This window comes from Panulirus ornatus, chromosome 17 (assembly GCF_036320965.1).
Source record: "Panulirus ornatus isolate Po-2019 chromosome 17, ASM3632096v1, whole genome shotgun sequence".
Lineage (NCBI taxonomy): Eukaryota > Metazoa > Arthropoda > Malacostraca > Decapoda > Palinuridae > Panulirus > Panulirus ornatus.
Window position 1 is genome coordinate 21,526,000 of NC_092240.1, and position 21,591 is coordinate 21,547,590.

The 21,591-nt window shown below is 39.9% G+C and overlaps 2 protein-coding genes across 4 annotated transcripts in view; one reads left to right on the top strand and one right to left on the bottom strand.

Moving 5' to 3' along the window:
• The window catches only part of pch2 (pachytene checkpoint 2 protein), a 429,043-nt gene that overhangs the window by 360,129 nt on the left and 47,323 nt on the right, over nt 1-21,591 (bottom strand). The window lies entirely within an intron of this gene.
• The window catches only part of LOC139754612 (calcium-activated chloride channel regulator 1-like), a 237,715-nt gene that overhangs the window by 183,033 nt on the left and 33,091 nt on the right, over nt 1-21,591 (top strand). For both annotated transcript variants that reach the window (XM_071672059.1, XM_071672060.1), the window contains exons 14-17: nt 1,925-2,025; nt 8,876-9,029; nt 11,196-11,289; nt 15,973-16,073. In XM_071672059.1, the coding sequence (XP_071528160.1) occupies nt 1,925-2,025; nt 8,876-9,029; nt 11,196-11,289; nt 15,973-16,073 (450 nt within the window). The remainder of the gene's footprint in view (nt 1-1,924; nt 2,026-8,875; nt 9,030-11,195; nt 11,290-15,972; nt 16,074-21,591) is intronic.

Here is a 21,591-nt window from a genome sequence, read left to right on the forward strand (position 1 = left end):
CATTGGACTTTAAAGCAGGTAATAGGAAAAGACCTCTTAGATGATTTTAAAAAACTGCCTAACTTGAAGATTGGAAATTAGAAGGCAGAAATACATCCTCAGATTAGGCAAAAATAGCAAGTGAAGCCCTTCCTAGCTCAGTGTTGAGACTATTGTATTTTTGTATGTAGATGGTTTGTCTGAAGGACTTGCATCATAACTATATATATTTGTAGATATGAGAGATTTATGAGGTAGGTAAGAGGCATTCACGAGTGTAGTGACTTGTGACAAGATCTAGACTGACAACTGATGATGAAACAAGTCACTTATGCACAGGTAGTTTTATTTTTCAGTTACATTTTGTGGTATAAAATGTGTACATGCTGAATGTTATCAAGATATGCTCTAAATTATGTTATGTTTTTGTAATAGCAGCAAATAATCCCTGACAAGTTTAATGTAATGAGGATAGAAAAATGTATACAGTAACACAATACAAGAATGAACTTGGAAAATGGATCTAAGGGTGAACATGAAAAATCTGTCCCCAGAGAATTATATGGTAAACTTTGAGACTGTTTTCAAGTACATGAACATGGAGATACTTAATTCTTAGATGGATGACCTTGTGTGAAAGCCACACACTGGGAGTGATTGTCTCATTTAAACCTAATTCTTGAATTAGTCACCTCAGCCTTGAGGCAAAATATATAGCCATTAATACTTGTGGGATCCTATGCATTGTTTTGAGACACTGCAGGCCCAAGTTTCTCCATATACTGGTCACTATATGGAGAGATATCAGGAATATGTATAAGAGATGTGTGCCTTATGTCAATTTTTGAAGCTGTCACTGTTGCTAGATAATAGATAATACTGATGAAAGCCATTAGCAATCATATTTCTTTGTGATAAAAACTCTTACAAAAATACTACACATATCATTTGGTGTGTATGAAAACACTACTGGATTACTCCATGTGCCTGGCAGTAGAGCAGCATAAGTTAAAGGACTTGCTGTGTTCATAAATAATGTTTCAGCAGATTAAGTTGTATATTTTATAGAAATTACATTCTCTTTCATCAAAAGAACAAACTTACAAAGATATTTTTTATTATATTTGAAAATATACCTCATGCATGGAAAATCACTGATATGTTGTCAGATAAAGGTTGAAATATTTGAAACATTTTTAAATGAAGTTAACTTAGATTATCATCAGCTTGGTCTTTTAGCAAAGAAGGTACAGCATTATGCAACAGCGACAAAGCCAAAAAAAAAAAAAAAAAAAAAAAGTTTTGGGGAACAAAGCCTTCAAATTGCCCACACTTGTTGACATGAATTTAAGAGTGGGAGAGGGACATGATAACCACCTCTTATCAACTTAGAAGTCACAGTAACTTTAGCCCTGACCAGCCCTTTGAAATAAAGAACATCACTCAGGTTATAACTAAAAATTGCACAACGAAGAGTCAAAAGGATCGTAGGGGAAACACACGTAAAACATGACATGAAGGACAGGCTAAATGAAGAACTGGTGGGTGTTGAAAGTGCAGTACTTTATTAGGAAATTCAAGAGCCTCTTTGATGGAAATATGAGATAGAGATGGAGCCCCATGAGTGTAAAATTTCCTTCTCGTATGTACAAGCAAGTTGCAAGTAGGTAACTACATAATGATGTGCATCAGATACAAGTGTTTTATTGTTGACATGTCACAGACTCTGTCTTAACAGTTTAGATTCCTTGAAGACAGAGTTCCATAAATTTTGATATGATATCTGAGCCCTAGATCTCTAAACTGCACTTCCCAAGTATGAAGTCATAAAGCTGTATATGCTTTTTCATGTTTTTTAAAATCATGTTTGTGCTGTGAAAATTTCTCAAACTGCAGGTGTATTATATTATTCTTCATATATCTAGTAACTCTGGTATACTTCCAGGTGAGCAGTGGTGCACGGGATGTCAATGCCACAACAGACAGAGTAATCATCTATGCTGAGGTTAAACAGGGAAATAACCCTGTTGTTAATGCTGATGTCAGGTATGAAGCATGTTTTATGCACATTTGAGTGAAATTTATCTCATAATTTGATAATCATTCTGACATTAACACCCACCCAAACTCCCACACTACCAGCACATGATTTTTATAAAAATACTCATGTCTGACAAATCTGCCTGATTTCTTTTATGATATCATCAATATGTATGATGAAAGTAAAGCACTGATGTCATCTACAGATATTTTCAAAAAGCCTTTGATAAGATTTGATAAGTTACTATTAAAAGTTAAACAATATGGCTCAGATAGGGTGTACTTAAGTGGTTAGAAAATCAGTTTACTGGCCATAAACAAAGGGTAATGATTTGTAGACATAACAAGTGGTGCACCACAAGAATCAGTCTTTGGACTAGTTCCCTTTCTCATACATATAAGTGATATTTGATAATGGGCTGCATTTTAAGATATTAAAATCTACAGATGATACAAGTTGGTAAATGAATAAACAACTGACATCTGATGTCTGAGGGTGAAAATTGACATAAACAAACTGATTTATTAGGCTCACAGGAGGCATATGAATTTTAACATCAATAAGTGCAATGTTTTAAAAACAAAAATGATAAAGGCAAGCCCAGTGAATATGACCTGGCATTTCTTAAAAGACAGGTTTTTGACTTCCTCCAAAATTCTTGAATACTTTTTCTCATCTCTTCTTTTTCCCTTTCCTTAACTTCCTTATATTTTAATAAAAGCTCAGCCTTGATGTGGGTTTTTGTTCATGACTGGAGCCTACTCCATAAAAGATAAAGGTATTCAAAATTATCAAAGGCTTCAAAGCTACTCAAGGATAGATTTGTCAGACTGCACTCATATTAATGGAAACAAACCAAAGGGCAAATATTTTACTTTGAATGAGGCAAATCACTTATTAGTGTGGTTGAAGAATGGACTTGATAAATGATTTGCTTTAAGTGCACAACTAATTTTTTGTACCTCCTTATTTACATGAAAATTTACAGCTGTGTCTCTGAAATATATGTGTATCATTTCACTCTTACCACACTGCCACACTACTCTGCGAGTTTCTGATCTCCTCCACTGTCAGAAACAGCCTTCTTAGGATCCAGTGGTCTATAGCAGTTTGAATTCTTCTATTTCTTTTGTATAACGCTCTGCCCCATCCAAAAATAATTAACATTACTACTCCACAAAATTCCTTTCACAATAAATATCATCCAACTTTAAACCACTGGCATAAAAACAAGCCCTCAGAAGAAAGCAACCTTCTCCAAGAACACAACATTCATGTAGCCCTCATCCAAGAAACTAGACTCACAACCAGACTGACCTCCCTCATTACTATATCTACATAACCCTAAGACAAGGCAGGCACTGAAGATAAAGAGGAAGACTAACAACACATACACCACCACATCCCATTCAGTAACATTACTCGGTTTACATAACAGATCACAAACATTGCCAACATCCTTAAAAATTTTATCCATATAAATAAAAATACACAAGACCTGTTATAACACTATTAACACCTACATTCCCCACTCCACAACATCACCAACAACTACCCTTTTAGATACATTCCCCAACTACAGAGCCTGACCAGCACACATAATACTACGAGGTGATTTCATTGCTTGGCTCAATATCTACACCCTAGAACCCCAGTGTGGACTTCATATAAACCAACTGCATTCAGCTTCCTCAATCAACATAATCAAACTCCCCACCCACCACCTATAATGGCCAGCCTCACCAGACACTGCTTTTTGCACATCAGCACTGCATACAAGGACCTCCTGGCACACACTATATGAACTTTACTCCATCTACCCATTCTGATTATACTCTACCTAAACCACCTGAGTTACACATCTACTAATAAAAGTATAAACAGCCTACAAGAATGTAGACTGGCGATCATTCATACAGTTTATAGAATCCAACCATGATCTTAAACTTCATCACCAACCTATTTAATGAAAAGCAAACTAGCACTCTACCATGATGAACCACAAAACCATGGGTACCCTATTCTGAGAAACGATACAGTTCGCATAATGAACCAGAGAACCAGCAGCACCCAACTCCATCAAACAATAAAGATAAATTCACTGCTCCCCATACATAAAGCACTACTAACCCAAACTATAAAAACTAAGGTCAACCCTTGTCATGCAGAACGGTCTCAAACATTTTATTTCCAACACATCTCTATTTACATTTTTGCCTAAGGCTCAGGCCTCATACACATACAGTAACAACAGGACTACCATACCATCAAACATACCCATTTTTGTCCTTAAAGAAAGTGACCTCTCTTTCTACACATTCTTCAATGAACACAGGACCTTTTCCCTTTCACCCACCCTAAAGCTCACTTCAGCTTTCATGGATCCATTCCCTGCCATATCCACTCCCAGGTATGTAAAACAATCCACTTCCTCCAAGTTTTCTCCATTCAAACTCACACTCCAAATAACCTGTTTCTCTTCATTGCTAAACCTAATATTTCTGCTTTCATCCACATTTACTCTCAACTTTCTTGTTTCACACTCTCTCCAAGCATAAGACACCAGCCTCTGTAGTTTCTCAGTCGAATCTGCTCACCTCAAAGATCCCCTCATCCCTAACACACTATACCTGTTCTTCTCTGCAAGACCCTTCTTTCACCTCCTTCACCAACTCATCCATAAACAAACTAAACAGCTATGGTGACATCACACAACCCTGGTGCAGACCCAGCCTCACTTGGAAGCACTCATCAGTCCTTATTCCTAGCATCATAAATGCTTTACTCTCCTGATAAAAACTCATCAGTTCTTGTAGAAGCTTTCTCATCATATTATATATTTGTAACACCTTCCACAGAGCAGCAATATGCTTTATCCAGATCCATAAACACCATGTACAGGTCTTTCTGTTTCTACAAGTCTCTCTCATACATTCTTCAAAACAAACACTTGATCCACACATTTTCTACCATTCTGGAAACCACAATATTCCTCCTGAACCTGGAGCTCTGTGCATGCCACTATCCTCTCAATCACCACTTTCCCACACAACTTACAAAGTATACTTAACAAAGTTATACCTCTGTAATTTGAACATTTACTTTTGTCCCCTTTGCACTATACAAGCATTCTGCCAGTCCTTAGGCACCTTGCCATGAGTCAAACATACACTGAAAAACTTAAAATGAACCATGTAATCAACAGAATAACCACACTCTTTCTTAAGAAATCCAAATTCAGTACCATCCACTCTACCCAGCTTTGTCACATTTCATTGTACACAACTCTTTCACCACCACATCTCTCTTCACCAAATCACTTTCCAAGACTCACTTTGCATACCACCACATCCTGAATATCCCACATTTGCCAGCTTATCATCAAACACATTAACAACTCTTCAAAATATTCATTCCATCTCTTCTTAACCTTATTTCTCCTTATTACCACTTCCCTATTTGCTTACTTAGCTGACATTCCCATTTATTTTCTTGTTTTTCTCACTATCAACTTTCTTCCAAAAAAATTCTCATTCTCCTTTAAGCTAGCTGACACTCACAAACTTTCATCTTTCTCTTGACCTCCTCTGCTTGCTCTTGTACATCTCCCCATCACTTGCACTCCTTTCTTCTAAATAATGCCCTTATACTTCTCTTTCCTCTTTCACCAGCATGTTAACTCCCTCATCGCATCACTCACTTCCCTTTCTCACGAGCCCACTTCCCACCGTCTGCATGCCATATGCCCTCACATATGTAAGCGAGCAAAACTTCCCTAAACACCTCCCATTCCTACTCACTCTTGTAGCTTCATTTAATTTCACCATTTGCTATCCTACACTCAGTCTCTCCTGGTACCTCTTCTCATAAATCAAGGGTTTACTATATACATATGTATGTGTATGTGGGTATATGTGTATATTTTTGTATGAGAAAGGATGGATTTTTCTTCATCTGTTTCTTGGCGCTAACTCACTAACACAGGAAATGGTGATCAGGCACAAGTGTAATATATATTATTTACATTCATATTCATTATACTTGATTGCCATTTTCTGCATCAGTGAGATAGTGCCAAAAAACAAAGAATGAAGCATCCATTCACATACACATTATGTACATAAATGCACATACATGTACATATACATACATATGCATATGTATATCAACATATACACACACATACACAGACATATATACACATGTGCATATTCATACTTGCTCACCTTCATCCATTCCTGGCACCACCCAGCCCCACAGAAAACACCACCACCTGCTGCATCAGCGAGTGAGTGCCGGGAAAACAGACAAAAAAGGCCACATTCATTCACACTAAGCCTTTAGGTGTCATGTGTAATGCAATGAAACCACAGCTCTCTGTCCACATCCAGGCCCCAAAAACCTTACCATGGTTTAATCCAGATGTTTCGCATGCCCTGCTTCAGTCCAATGACAGCATGTCAACCCCAGTATACCACATCGTTCCAATTCACTCTATTCCTTGCATGCCTTTCACCCTCCTGTATGTTAGGGCCCCAATCGCTCAAAATCTTTTTCACTCCATCCTTCCACCTCTAGTTTGGTCTCCCGCTTCTACTTTTTTCCCTCCATCTCTGACGCATATATACTCTGTTGTCAATCTTTCCTCATTCATTCTCTCCATGTGTTCAAACTATTTCAACACATTCTCTTTTTTGCTCTCTCAACCACACTCTTTTTATTTCCACACATCTCTTACCCTTTCATTACTTAATCACACCACCTCACACCACATATTGTCCTCAATCCTTTCCTTTCCAACACATCCACCCTCCTCCATACAACCATATCTATAGCCCATGCCTTGCAATCACGTAACATTGTTGGAAGTACTATTCCCTCAAACATACCCATTTTTGCTCTCGTAGATAACTCTTATACATGCCTTACATCCTTGGTAAACACTTTTCACTGCTTCTATCATCTTACCTCCCACACCATATACTCTTAAAACCTTCCACAAAGCATGCCTATCAACCCAATCATATGCCTTCTCCAGATCCATAAATGCTACATATGAATCCATCAGTTTTTCAAAGTATTTCTCACATACATTCTTCAAAGCAAAGACCTGATCTACCCATGCTCTACAACTTCTGAAACCACACTGCTCTTCCCCAATCTGATGCTCTGTACATAGGTTCACCTTCTCAGTCAAAAGCCTCCCATATAATTTCCCAGGAATACTCAACAAACTTATGCCTCTGTAGTTTGAACACTCACCTTTATCCCCTTTGCCTTTGTACAGTGGCACTATGCATGCATTCTGCCAATCCTCAAGCACTTCACCATGTCCATACATACATTGAATATCCTTACCAACCAGTCAACAACAGAGTCACCCCTTTTTTTAATAAATTCCACTGCAGTACCATCCAAGCCTGCCACCTTGCAGGATTTCATCTTCCACAAAGCTTTCACTACCTCTTCTCACTTCATCAAACCAATCTCCCTGACCCTCTCACTTCGCACACCACCCCACCCAAAACACCCTATATCTGCCACTATATCATCAAACACATTCAGAAACCTTCAAAATAATCAGTATCTCCTCACCTCATCACTACCTGTTATTACCTCACCACTTGCCCCTTTCACTGATGTTCCCATTTGTTCTCTTGTCTGATGCGTGTTTTTTACCTCTTCCAAAACATCTTTTTGTTCTCCCTAAAATTCAATGACACTATCTCACACCATCTCTCATTTGCCCTCTTTTTCAACTCTTTCACCTTTCTCTTGACCTCTTGCTGCTTTCTTTTATACATCTCCCAGTCATTTGCACTACTTCCCTGCAAGTATCGTCCAAACGCCTCTCTTTTCTCTTTCATTAACAACCTTACATCTTCATCCCACCACTCACTACCCTTTCTAATTTGCCCACCTCCCACCTTTTTCATGCCACTTGCATCTTCTGCACAAGCCATCATTGCTTCCCTAAGTACATCTCATTCCTTACTCACTCCCCTTATGTCATTTGCTGTCACCTTTTGTCTTTCTATATTCAATCTCTCCTCACACAAGTCTCCTTTTCAAGCTCACTTACTCTCATCACTCTCTTCTCCCAAACATTCTCGCTTCTTTTCTGAAAACCTGTACAGAACTTCATCTTTGCTTCCACAGGATAGTGATTAGACATCCCTCCAGCTGCCCATCTCTGCACATTAACATCCAAAAGTCTCTCTTTTACATGTAATCCAATAATGCCCTTTGACCATCTCTCATACTCACATACAAATACATATGTACATCTCTCTTTTTAAACTAGGTATTCCTAATCACTACTCTTTTTTTTCAGAATACAAATCCACAAGCTCTTCACCATTTCCATTTACTACACTAAACACCCCATGTACACCAATTACACCCTTAAGTGCCACATTACTCACCTTTGCATTTAAATCACCCATCACTATAACACACTCACTCAGCTGCTTTCAAAACACTTGCCTCTCATGATCTTACTTTTCATAACCAGGTGCATCTGTCTCTCCATCCACTTTCAGTTTTACCCACATCAATACAGAACTGACTTTCTTACACTCTGTTACATACTCCCACAACTCCTGCTTCAGGAGCAGTGCTACTTCTTCCTTAGCTCTTGTCCTCTCACCAACCCCTGACTTTACTCTCAAGACATATATATATATATATATATATATATATATAAACAGAGAAAAAGAGATTGAGATATACATGTGTAGGTGGATAAATACATGTATATAAATGTCTGTGCCTTTGTAATTCAGAAGTTTTTTCAACATATACTCATGATTGTCAACATCTACTAATTGGCTCGCTATATATACTTTGGTGTAGAGCCGTGGTAACTCCTCCGACTGAACATGAGCCTGATGTGATGTATGTGCTGTTGGATAATGGTCAGGGAGCAGATATTCAGGCTGGCGATGGCATATACTCCCGATACATGACTCGATACACTACAAGTGGCCGTTACAGTGTTAAGGCTCAGGTAAAGTATATTTCATGAAACTTTGTACTATACAGCAATTATTATTAATTGTATTGAAGAATATCATACTTTATCTTTTATCATTCAAACTGAGTTATTATATCATCATGTTTTCATAAATTTTTTCAGCACTGATCCTGATGCTTTTCTATACACCTAGTTTCTTCACACTCTTCTTCTCTGACCTCAGTTCTTTATCATGCTTGTTGACTATCTTTCAGTTTCTATACAGGTTGGGAATCCAAAATCCACAATCCTTGGGACAGTTGTGTTTTGGAATTTAAAATTCTTGTGTTTGGAATATCATCGTGATTATAATGGCTAGCCTTAGTGGGGTTATGGTAGCTAACTCAGTGGGGTTCCACACTTTAACCATGCTTTTTTGATTATCATATGGTAGCTCACCCATTGGGGTCTAGGGAAAAGTTTAACCCTATAAGTTACAAATGCCTATTGAATACCAAAATGAATAAACTTACCTTGAAAGGATTGATAAACCGTTCACTTCAACCCTATCCCACTCCACCACCATCTACCTCAATCCCTACCCCCAAGTATTCTCAGTAAAAATCATCACTATTTGAGTTAATAATGGAGAACTATACATGCCTCAACAGTGCATTATGTGCAGGGAAGCCAATGGATAAAAATAAACTATTCATTAGTTTTATGGACATACAGTTTTGATACACAATTTGCTTCCCTTTTCTCTTTATACATTCTTGAAGGCATGAAGGCTCCAATTCTGCCAAGTTCTTGAGAATCTGTTGGTCCAGACTGTTGCACTCTCCACAAATGGCTGCCTCAAGCTTGGGGACACTGCTAGTATCCTTCCTTGAAAGTTAGTGCTTAATGATGCTTCACAAGTTCTCTATCAGTTAATATCTGGGCTGTTTCCAGGTCAATCATTGATGAAGTCGATTCCACAGTCAGTAAGCCACTGATTCACAGATTTTGCCGTATGACAAGGAGCACCATCCTGCATGAGCATGTCCGCATGGCACTTCTGAAAACAGTCTGGTAAATAGCCCATCAATAGCTCTAGGTAGTTGTGTTGATTCATGGGTTGATGTCTGGGCAGTATGACAAGGTCACCAATTCCATAATAAGAAAAACATCCCCAAACCATGAGAGAATCAGGGTACTTAACAGTACTAAAAGTGTACTTGGGATTGAGAGGGTCACTCCTGGGATGCTGATAAACATGACAACTCGGTTCCCAGTCACAGAAAACATGTGCTTCCACTTGGTCTTATCCCACTGAAGGTATGTTTAGGCAAACAATCCTGAGATGCCCCAGCATAAGGGTGAGGAGGGGCTTCTTTGAGGCGCAATGGCGGCTGAAGTGCAGGTTGTCATGGATGCATAGATAAACAGTTTTTACTTTACCAATCAGTCTTCAGTTTTTTGTTTTAATTTTCATGCTAACAAAGGTGGATTAGCTTCTAGCTGACATTTCAGGGTTGGTTAGTGTGCATGGTGGAGTCTTCTGAGCCTTTCCAGGTCTTCCCTTGTGCGCTGGTGTTGCCTTACCTCCGCTGTTGCGAAATCTTCATGCCCATACCTGAATTGAATTGGACACTAGCACTAACAATTCTCTATATTTCACTTACTGGCTTCTGTGACTAGTACAGACTCATGATTATTAAAGCTATTTGCTCTTTTGTTAAGTCCTTTCGTGCTACCATTGTGATTGGAGAGCATGAAAACCTTTGGTAGTAGGGTATTAGAAGGGGACAAATTTGGGTAGACCAACATTTATTAACTTCCTTCTAATGATAAAAGACAATTTGCAGTTGTTTCCCTTGGCATGTTCATAGCTCTGTCCCTCTCATCGCTGCCTGATGCTTGATAACCAAAAAACTTCAGCTCTATGGGTGCAAGGGATAGTGAGCTGGAATTGGTCGTAGGATTATGTGTCAGCCCTCTCGAGCATACCGCAATGTTGAGGTGTGTACTTCAAGAAAACAGCAGGTCCATAGCTGTGTTCTTTGGGAGAAGCAATATTCTTTAGCAAGAAGCAAAGTTGCAAGCACCAGTCTGTAGACAGCAAGTTTGTTTGAACACTGGTGTGCGAGTTGACATGTACTGTATTAATACTGATCTACTGTGGTACCCGAGAAAATGAAAACTCATTTTTGTAATATTCAACATCGATCATTACAGGTAACAGATGGAGGAAGAGCAGTTATCAACAGGGGTTTCCTCACCTCATCTCAGCGTAAACGGCGTTCCATTGCAGTCAGTGATCATTATGAAGGTATAAGTGTTACAGTGTTTGGATCGAGTGTTGTCTTTTTAATCAATGCTAATTTTCTTAATCCTTTGACTTTGAACTTCAGTAACCACTCTCAGCTGTAATAGATATTCTTCTTGAAGTTTTCTATGTATCCTTCCAGATTTAATATTTTCTGCCTTCACTGTTTATATCATTTCTGCCCATAGATCAGGATCATGCTTAGAGAATCTACATTAATCCTTTTGCTCTGGCTGTCCTAATATGAAAGGTGCACTCTGTGTGCAAGATATTCTCAAATGCTCTAAAAAAATCATATCCATAAGTTTACTACTTTTAACCAGAACATCATTATTCATATAAAGTCATGTACATCTCAGTCAGGGGAACATTATTTTCATATGCAATGTGCCCTTAAACATAAGCAGCTCAACTGCCAAGCGTACGAGATCCTCAAGGAGTATTTTCGAAGCAAGTAAATACTTATTTTTGGAAGTTTTTGACACACAAATATGATTGCAAAGTGTTTTCATCATTAGGATATATTATTGTTTAAGACTGGCAGCTTGATGAATTATTACATAATGTTAGGGTGCAGATCTCATACAAGCTTCCTTGACATCTTCACACATGAGCAATATGGAAAGATAATACTGTAGGCTGGGAATGGGACATCAACTCCTTAAGACAACTCCTCAGAATGACGATTTATGCACAAATTTTGTGCCTCCATTTTAAGGCCATTTGCTGACCCTGGGTAGTTGTCAAGGAGGCAGTAAGCAATCATGTTTCCCTACATTACGTCATCTTCCAGCCATGCTAACGACAGCACATTCTTATTAGTTTTCTAAGTAGAAAACTATGCAGCTTTTAGTTAGATTTAGAGGACCAGATGGATGATTGTAAATTACCGAATAATGATGATATGTTTTTGGACCTTGTGGAGTGATTTTATGGACAATGATTCTTCCAAGACTGAAAGTTAACCAAGATGGGGAAGGAGAAGGTTTTTTATATGCAGGTGGAGGTGTTACTAGCACTTGCCTAACCATGACATCACTGAATCTGACTGATGCAGCTGATAATTCTTAGTGTTTTTATAATTCTGATATTAAATATAATAAAAATATATATATATATATATATATATATATATATATATATATATATTATCCCTGGGGATAGGGGAGAAAGAATACTTCCCACGTATTCCCTGCGTGTCGTAGAAGGCGACTAAAAGGGAAGGGAGCGGGGGGCTGGAAATCCTCCCCTCTCATTTTTTCATTTCTTTTTTTTTCCAAAGGAAGGAACAGAGAAGGGGGCCGAGTGAGGATGTTTCCTTAGAGTCCCAGTTCTCTGTTCTTAACGCTACCTCGCTGACGTGGGAAATGGCGAATAGTATGAAAGAAAAAGAAAATATATATATATATATATATATATATATATATATATATATATATATATATATATATATAGGCTGTAGATAGGGCTGTGTGGAGGAGGGTGGATGTGTTGGAAATGAAATGTTTGAGAACAGTATGCGGTGTGAGGTGGTTTGATTGACTAAGTAATGAAAGGGTAAGAGAGAAGTGTGGTAATAAATGGAGTGTGGTTAAGAGAGCAGAAGAGGGTGTGTTGAAATGGTTTGAACATATGGAGAGAATGAGTGAGGAAAGATTGACAAAGTGGTTACATGTGTCAGAGGTGCAGGGAAGAAAGAGAAGTGGGAGGCCAAATTGGAGATGGAAGGATGGAGTGAAAAAGATTTTGAGCAATTGGGGCCTGAAAAAACAGAAGGGGGAAAGGCTTGCAAGGAACAGTGAACTGGAATGATGTGGTATGATGGGGTTGATGTGCTGTCATTGGATTGAACCAAGGCATGTGAAGCGTTTGGGGTAAACCATGGAAAGGTCTGTGTGGGCTGGATGTGGAAAGGGAGCTGTGGTTTTGGTGCATTACACATGACAGCGAGAGACTGGTGTGAATCAATGTGGCCTTTTTTGTCTTTTCCTGGTGCTACCTCACTGGAGGGAGGGAGGGGATGCTATTTCATGTGTGGAAGGGTGGCGCAGGTATGGATGAAGGCAGTAAGTATGAATATGTACAGGTGTATATATGTATATGTCTGTGTATGTATATTATGTATACATTGAAATGTGTTGATTAGAAAAGGTAGTGAGTGGTGGAATGAAGACGTAAGATTATTAGTGAAAGAGAAGAGAGAGGCATTTGAATGATTTTTGCAGGGAAAAAATGCAAATGAGTGGGAGAGGTATAAAAGAAAGAGGCAGGAGGTCAAGAGAAAGGTGCAAGAGGTGAAAAAGAGGGCAAATGAGAGTTGGGGTGAGAGAGTATCATTAAATTTCAGGGAGAATAAAAAGATGTTTTGGAAGGAGGTAAATAAAGTACATAAGACAAGGGAGCAAATGGGAACTTCAGTGAAGGGCGCAAATGGGGAGGTGATAACAAGTAGTGGTGATGTGAGAAGGAGATGGAGTGAGTATTTTGAAGGTTTGTTGAATGTGTTTGATGATAGAGTGGCAGATGTGGGGTGTCTTGGTCGAGGTGGTGTGCAAAGTGAGAGGGTTAGGGAAAATGATTTGGTAAATAGAGAAGAGGTAGTAAAAGCTTTACGGAAGATGAAAGCCGGCAAAGCAGCAGGTTTGGATGGCATTGCAGTGGAATTTATTAAAAAAAGGGGGTGACTGTATTGTTGACTGGTTGGTAAGGTTATTTAATGTATGTATGATTCATGGTGAGGTGCCTGAGGATTGGCGGAATGCTTGCATAGTGCCATTGTACAAAGGCAAAGGGGATAAGAGTGAGTGCTCAAATTACAGAGGTATAAGTTTGTTGAGTATTCCTGGTAAATTATATGGGAGGGTATTGATTGAGAGGGTGAAGGCATGTACAGAGCATCAGATTGGGGAAGAGCAGTGTGGTTTCAGAAGTGGTAGAGGATGTGTGGATCAGGTGTTTGCTTTGAAGAATGTATGTGAGAAATACTTAGAAAAGCAAATGGATTTGTATGTAGCATTTATGGATCTGGAGAAGGCATATGATAGAGTTGATAGAGATGCTCTGTGGAAGGTATTAAGAATATATGGTGTGGGAGGCAAGTTGTTAGAAGCAGTGAAAAGTTTTCATCGAGGATGTAAGGCATGTGTACGTGTAGGAAGAGAGGAAAGTGATTGGTTCTCAGTGAATGTAGGTTTGCGGCAGGGGTGTGTGATGTCTCCATGGTTGTTTAATTTGTTTATGGATGGGGTTGTTAGGGAGGTAAGTGCAAGAGTTTTGGAAAGAGGGGCAAGTATGAAGTCTGTTGGGGATGAGAGAGCTTGGGAAGTGAGTCAGTTGTTGTTCACTCATGATACAGCGCTGGTGGCTGATTCATGTGAGAAATTGCAGAAGCTGGTGACTGAGTTTGGTAAAGTGTGTGAAAGAAGAAAGTTAAGAGTAAATGTGAATAAGTGCAAGGTTATTAGGTACAGTAGGGTTGAGGGTCAAGTCAATTGGGAGGTAAGTTTGAATGGAGCAAAACTGGAGGAAGTAAAGTGTTTTAGATATCTGGGAGTGGATCTGGCAGCGGATGGAACCATGGAAGCGGAAGTGGATCCTGGGAGCCTTGAAGAATGTGTGGAAGTCGAGAACATTATCTCGGAAAGCAAAAATGGGTATGTTTGAAGGAATAGTGGTTCCAACAATGTTGTATGGTTGCGAGGCATGGGCTGTGGATAGAGTTGTGCGCAGGAGGATGGATGTGCTGGAAATGAGATGTTTGAGGACAATGTGTGGTGTGAGGTGGTTTGATCGAGTAAGTAACGTAAGGGTAAGAGAGATGTGTGGAAATAAAAAGAGCGTGGTAGAGAGAGCAGAAGAGGGTGTTTTGAAATGGTTTGGGCACATGGAGAGAATGAGTGAGGAAAGATTGACCAAGAGGATATATGTGTCGGAGGTGGAGGGAACAAGGAGAAGTGGGAGACCAAACTGGAGGTGGAAAGATGGAGTGAAAAAGATTTTGTGTGATCGGGGCCTGAACATGCAGGAGGGTGAAAGGAGGGCAAGGAATAGAGTGAATTGGATCGATGTGGTATACCGGGGTTGACATGCTGTCAGTGGATTGAATCAGGGCATGTGAAGCGTCTGGGGTAAACCATGGAAAGCTGTATAGGTATGTATATTTGCGTGTGTGGACGTATACATGTGTATGGGGGTGGGTTGGGCCATTTCTTTCGTCTGTTTCCTTGCGCTACCTCGCAAACGCGGGAGACAGCGGCAAAAAAAAAAGAAAAAAAAAATATACACACATTATTTATCATACTTAACCGTTGTTTCCCTCTTCAGCGAGGTAGTGCTAGGAAACAGACAAAGAATGGCCCATCCACTCATATACACATATATATATATACATAGATGCCCATACACACATATATACATACATGTCAACATATACATACATAGACATGTATATGTATATACACATGTACACATTCATACTTGCTTGCCTTCATCCATACCTGTCGCTACACCTCACACAGGAAATGGCATACCCCCCTCCCCCTCAGTGAGTTAGCACCAGGAAAAGACAAAAAAGGCCACATTTGTTCGCACTTAGTCTCTAACTGTCATGTGTGTGCAGACCATATGTAACCTTTCTTTTTAAAATATCATTACTCCTCCTATATCTACATGTACGTCTCCTTACAGGGAAACCTGACTACTGCTGTGGAAGTATCATCCCCATAGACCATTACAGTACCCATGGTACTGGGAACTTCACCCGGATAGCAGGAGCTGGCTCAGTGAAGGTCACAGTTCTTATTTAGTTTAAGTCATTTTGTGGTGTTCTATACTGCTTAGATCTTTCATCCTGAATATTCCAGTAAACAAAATACAGTAGGCTATTCTTATATAATATACACCACCATCATGAAAATTTGCACTGCAGAGACTGAGGAACTGTGTGAACCTCAGTTCTACAAATTTCAGTTCAGTAGTTTTTAATGTAAACACAAGATTAGGGACTGGAGGCCCTAATAACACACAAAATACTATCATTAAAGTTTCCTTAAGAAAGAAAGAGAGATAGAAAAATCAAATGTATATAATATGTACATACTGCTAAGGGAGACTAATGATTATTTACACACGCAGAAAAGCAATGGAAAACATTGGCATAAAGGTTGAATTTCTATGTATCACATTAAAACTAAACAAAATTCAGTTCAGAACATTCAAATTTTAATCAGTAAATGATATGATGAATTGTATTTTAACACTTAGAGGTGTCATGAAGTGGTGATGATAGAGAGACATACACAGTCGTGGCGGCCAGATTTGAGTGTGCCTGCCTGACTGGCCACAATATTGTGAGACTTACATAAAATGATAAAATAAGAGTGGTAATTAAGGTAAGCGCAAATTGGAAATTTTTGATTAGATATGTGCAAATTATTGTGACAGTGTACATCTTCCTGAAAATATCTTTCACTGAAGGAGTTTTTATGGAACTACAAAACACCAGGAAATTACAGTAATTCACATATTGTATATTTATTCATTATTTTATTATGCTTTGCCATTTCCCATGTCAGCAAGGTAGCTCCAGGAAACAGTCAAAGAACGGCCCATCCACTCATATACACGAGTGAATTGGAACGATGTGGTATACTTGGGTGGACGTGCTGTCAGTGGATTGAACTAGGGCATGTGAAGGGTCTGGGATAAACCATGGAAAGTTTTGTAGGGCCTGGATGTAGAAAGGGAGTTGTGGTTTCAGTGCATTGCACATGACAGCTAGAGACTCAGTGTGACTTTTGTTGTCTTTTCCTAGTGCTACCTCGCACACACATGGGGGGAGGGGGTGTCATTTCATGTGTTGCAGGGTGGTGGCAGGAATGGAGTAAGGCAGCAAGTATGAATGTGTACAAGTGTATATATGTATATGTCTGTGTATGTATATGTATGTATACATTGATATGTACAGGTATGTATATGCGGGTAAGTGGGCGTTTATGTATATACATCTGTATGTGGATGGGTTGGACCATTCTTTCATCTGTTTCCTTGTGCTACCTCACTAACGCGGGAAACAGCGATAAAGTATAATGAATGTAAATAACTAATATATTTTTTTATTATCCTTTGTCACTGTCTCCGCATTAGCTAGGTAGCACAAGGAAACAGACGAAAGAATGGCCCAACCCACCTACATACACATGTATACACATACACGTCCACACACGCACATATACATACCTATACATCTCAACATATACAAATATATACACACACAGACATATACATATATACACATGTACATAATTCATACTGTCTGCCCTTATTCATTCCCGTCGCCACCCCACCACACATGAAATGACAACCCCCTCCTCCTCATGTGCGTGAGGTAGCACTAGGAAAAGACAACAAAGGCCACATTCGTTCACACTCAGTCTCTAGCTGTCATTTATAATGCACCGAACCTTAGCTCCCTTTCTATATCCAGGCCGCACAAAACTTTCCATGGTTTATCCCAGACGCTCCACATGCCCTGGTTCAATCAACTGACAGCACATCCACCCCGGTTTACCACATCATTCCAATTCACTCTATTCCTTGCATGCCTTTCACCCTTCTGTGTGTTCAGGCCCCGATCGCTCAAAATCTTTTTCACTCCATCCTTCCACCTCCAATTTGGTTTCCCACTTCTGCTCATTCCCTCCACCTCTGAAACATATATCCTCTTTGTCAATCTTTCCTTACTCACTCTCTCCTTATGACCAAACTATTTCAATACACACTCTTCTGCTCTCTTAACCTAACTCTCTCTCTTAACCTAACTCTTTTTACTCTCACACATCTCTCTTACCCTTTCATTACTTACTCGATCAAACCACCTCACACCACATATTGTCCTCACACATTTCATTTCCAACACATCCACCCTCCTCCGCACAACCCTATCTATAGCCCATGCCTCACAGCCATATAACATTGTTGGAACCACTATTCCTTCAAACATACCCATTTTTGCTGTCCGAGATAATGTTCTTGACTTCTACACATTCTTCAACGCTCCCAGAACCTTTGCCCCCTCCCCCACCCTGTGACTCACTTCCACTTCCACAGTTCCATCCACTGCTAAATCCACTTCCAGATATCTAAAACACTTCACTAACCTTGCTCTTATTCACATTCACTCTCAGCTTTCTTCTTTCACACACTTTACCAAACTCAGACACCAGCTTCTGCAGTTTCTCACCCGAATCAGCCACCAGCACTATATCATCAGCAGACAACAACTGACTCACTTCCCAAGCCCTCTCATTCACAACAGACTGCATACTTGCCCCTCTCTCCAAACTTCTTGCATTCACCTCCCTAACAACCCCATCCATAAACAAATTAACCATGGAGACATCACGCATCTCTTCCACGACATTCACTGGGAACCAATAACTTTCCTCCCTTCCTACTCGTATGCATGCCATACATCCTTGATAAAAACTTTTCACTGCTTCTAGCAACTTACTTCCCACACCATATACTCTTAATACCTTCCACAAAGCATCATTCATCTCTATCATCCTCATCTATAGTCCACACCCTTGTTGGAACTACTATGTCTTCAAACATACCTTTATTTTTCCACCCAGTTAATGATTTCTCATCACAGTTTCTTTATTGCTTCCAGAACCTTTGCCCCTCTCACCTACTCTATGACTTACTTCCACTATCATGGTTCCATTGTTGCCATGTCCATTTCCACTATCATGGTTTCATTTGCTGCCATGTCCACTCCCATATATATATATATATATATATATATATATATATATGGTTGTTTAATTTGTTTATGGATGGGGTTGTTAGGGAGGTAAATGCAAGAGTTTTGGAAAGAGGGGCAAGTATGAAGTCTGTTAGGGATGAGAGAGCTTGGGAAGTGAGTCAGTTGTTGTTCGCTGATGATACAGCGCTGGTGGCTGATTCATGTGAGAAACTGCAGAAGCTGGTGACTGAGTTTGGTAAAGTGTGTGGAAGAAGAAAGTTAAGAGTAAATGTGAATAAGAGTAAGGTTATTAGGTACAGTAGGGTTGAGGGTCAAGTCAATTGGGAGGTGAGTTTGAATGGAGAAAAACTGGAGGAAGTGAAGTGTTTTAGATATCTGGGAGTGGATCTGGCAGCGGATGGAACCATGGAAGCGGAAGTGGATCATAGGGTGGGGGAGGGGGCGAAAATTCTGGGGGCCTTGAAGAATGTGTGGAAGTCGAGAACATTATCTCGGAAAGCAAAAATGGGTATGTTTGAAGGAATAGTGGTTCCAACAATGTTGTATGGTTGCGAGGCGTGGGCTATGGATAGAGTTGTGCGCAGGAGGATGGATGTGCTGGAAATGAGATGTTTGAGGACAATGTGTGGTGTGAGGTGGTTTGATCGAGTGAGTAACATAAGGGTAAGAGAGATGTGTGGAAATAAAAAGAGCGTGGTTGAGAGAGCAGAAGAGGGTGTTTTGAAGTGGTTTGGGCACATGGAGAGAATGAGTGAGGAAAGATTGACCAAGAGGATATATGTGTCGGAGGTGGAGGGAACGAGGAGAAGAGGGAGACCAAATTGGAGGTGGAAAGATGGAGTGAAAAAGATTTTGTGTGATCGGGGCCTAAACATGCAGGAGGGTGAAAGGAGGGCAGGGAATAGAGTGAATTGGAGCGATGTGGTATACCGGGGTTGACGTGCTGTCAGTGGATTGAATCAAGGCATGTGAAGCGTCTGGGGTAAACCATGGAAAGCTGTGTAGGTATGTATATTTGCGTGTGTGGACGTATGTATATACATGTGTATGGGGGGGGTTGGGCCATTTCTTTCGTCTGTTTCCTTGCGCTACCTCGCAAACGCGGGAGACAGCGACAAAGTATAAAAAAAAAAAAAAAAAAAAAAAATATATATATATATATATTATATTTTTTTTTTATTATACTTTGTCGCTGTCTCTTCAGAAGTGGTAGAGGATGTGTGGATCAGGTGTTTGCTTTGAAGAATGTATGTGAGAAATACTTAGAAAAGCAAATGGATTTGTATGTAGCATTTATGGATCTGGAGAAGGCATATGATAGAGTTGATAGAGATGCTATGTGGAAGATATTAAGAATATATGGTGTGGGAGGCAAATTGTTAGAAGCAGTGAAAAGTTTTTATCAAGGCTGTAAGGCATGTGTACGAGTAGGAAGAGAGGAAAGTGAGTGGTTCTCAGTGAATGTCAGTTTGTGGCAGGGGTGCGTGATGTCTCCATGGTTGTTTAATTTGTTTATGGATGAGGTTGTTTGGGAGGTGAATGCATGAGTTTTGGAAAGAGTGGCTAGTATGCAGTCTGTTGTGGATGAGAGAGCTTGGGAAGTGTCAGTTGTTGTTCGCTGATGATACAGCGCTGGTGGCTGATTCAGGTGAGAAACTGCAGAAGCTGGTGACTAAGTTTGGTAAAGTATGTGAAAGAAAGCTGAGAGTAAATGTGAATAAGAGAAAGGTTACTAGGTACAGTAGGCCTACGTTGACGGACAAGTCAATTGGGAGGTAAGTTTGAATGGAGAAAAACTGGAGGAAGTGAAGTGTTTTAGATATCTGGGAGTGGATTTGGCAGCGGATGGAACCATGGAAGTGGAAGTGAATCATAGGGTGGGGGAAGGGGCGAAAGTTCTGGGAGCGTTGGAAAATGTGTGGAAGGTGAGAACGTTATCTTGGAAAGCAAAAATGGGTATGTTTGAAGGAATAGTGGTTCCAACAATGTTATATGGTTGCGAGGCATGGGCTATAGATAGAATTATGTGGATGAGGGTGGACTGCTGGAAATGAGATGTTTGAGTACAATATGTGGTGTGAGGTGGTTTGATCGAGTAAGTAATGAAAGGGTAAGGGAGATGTGTGGTAATAAAAAGAGTGGTTGAGAGAGCAGAAGAGGGTGTTTTGAAATGGTATGGTCACATGGAGAGAATAAGTAAGGAAAGATTGACCAAGAGGATATATGTGTCGGAGGTGGAGGGAACGAGGAGAAGAGGGAGACCAAATTGGAGGTGGAAAGATGGAGTGAAAAAGATTTTGTGTGATCGGGGCCTGAACATGCAGGAGGGTGAAAGGAGGGCAAAGAATAGAGTGAATTGGAGCGATGTGGTATACCGGGGTTGACGTGCTGTCAGTGGATTGAATCAAGGCATGTGAAGCGTCTGGGGTAAACCATGGAAAGTTGTGTAGGTATGTATATTTGCGTGTGTGGACGTATGTATATACATGTGTATGGGGGGGGTTGGGCCATTTCTTTCGTCTGTTTCCTTGCGCTAC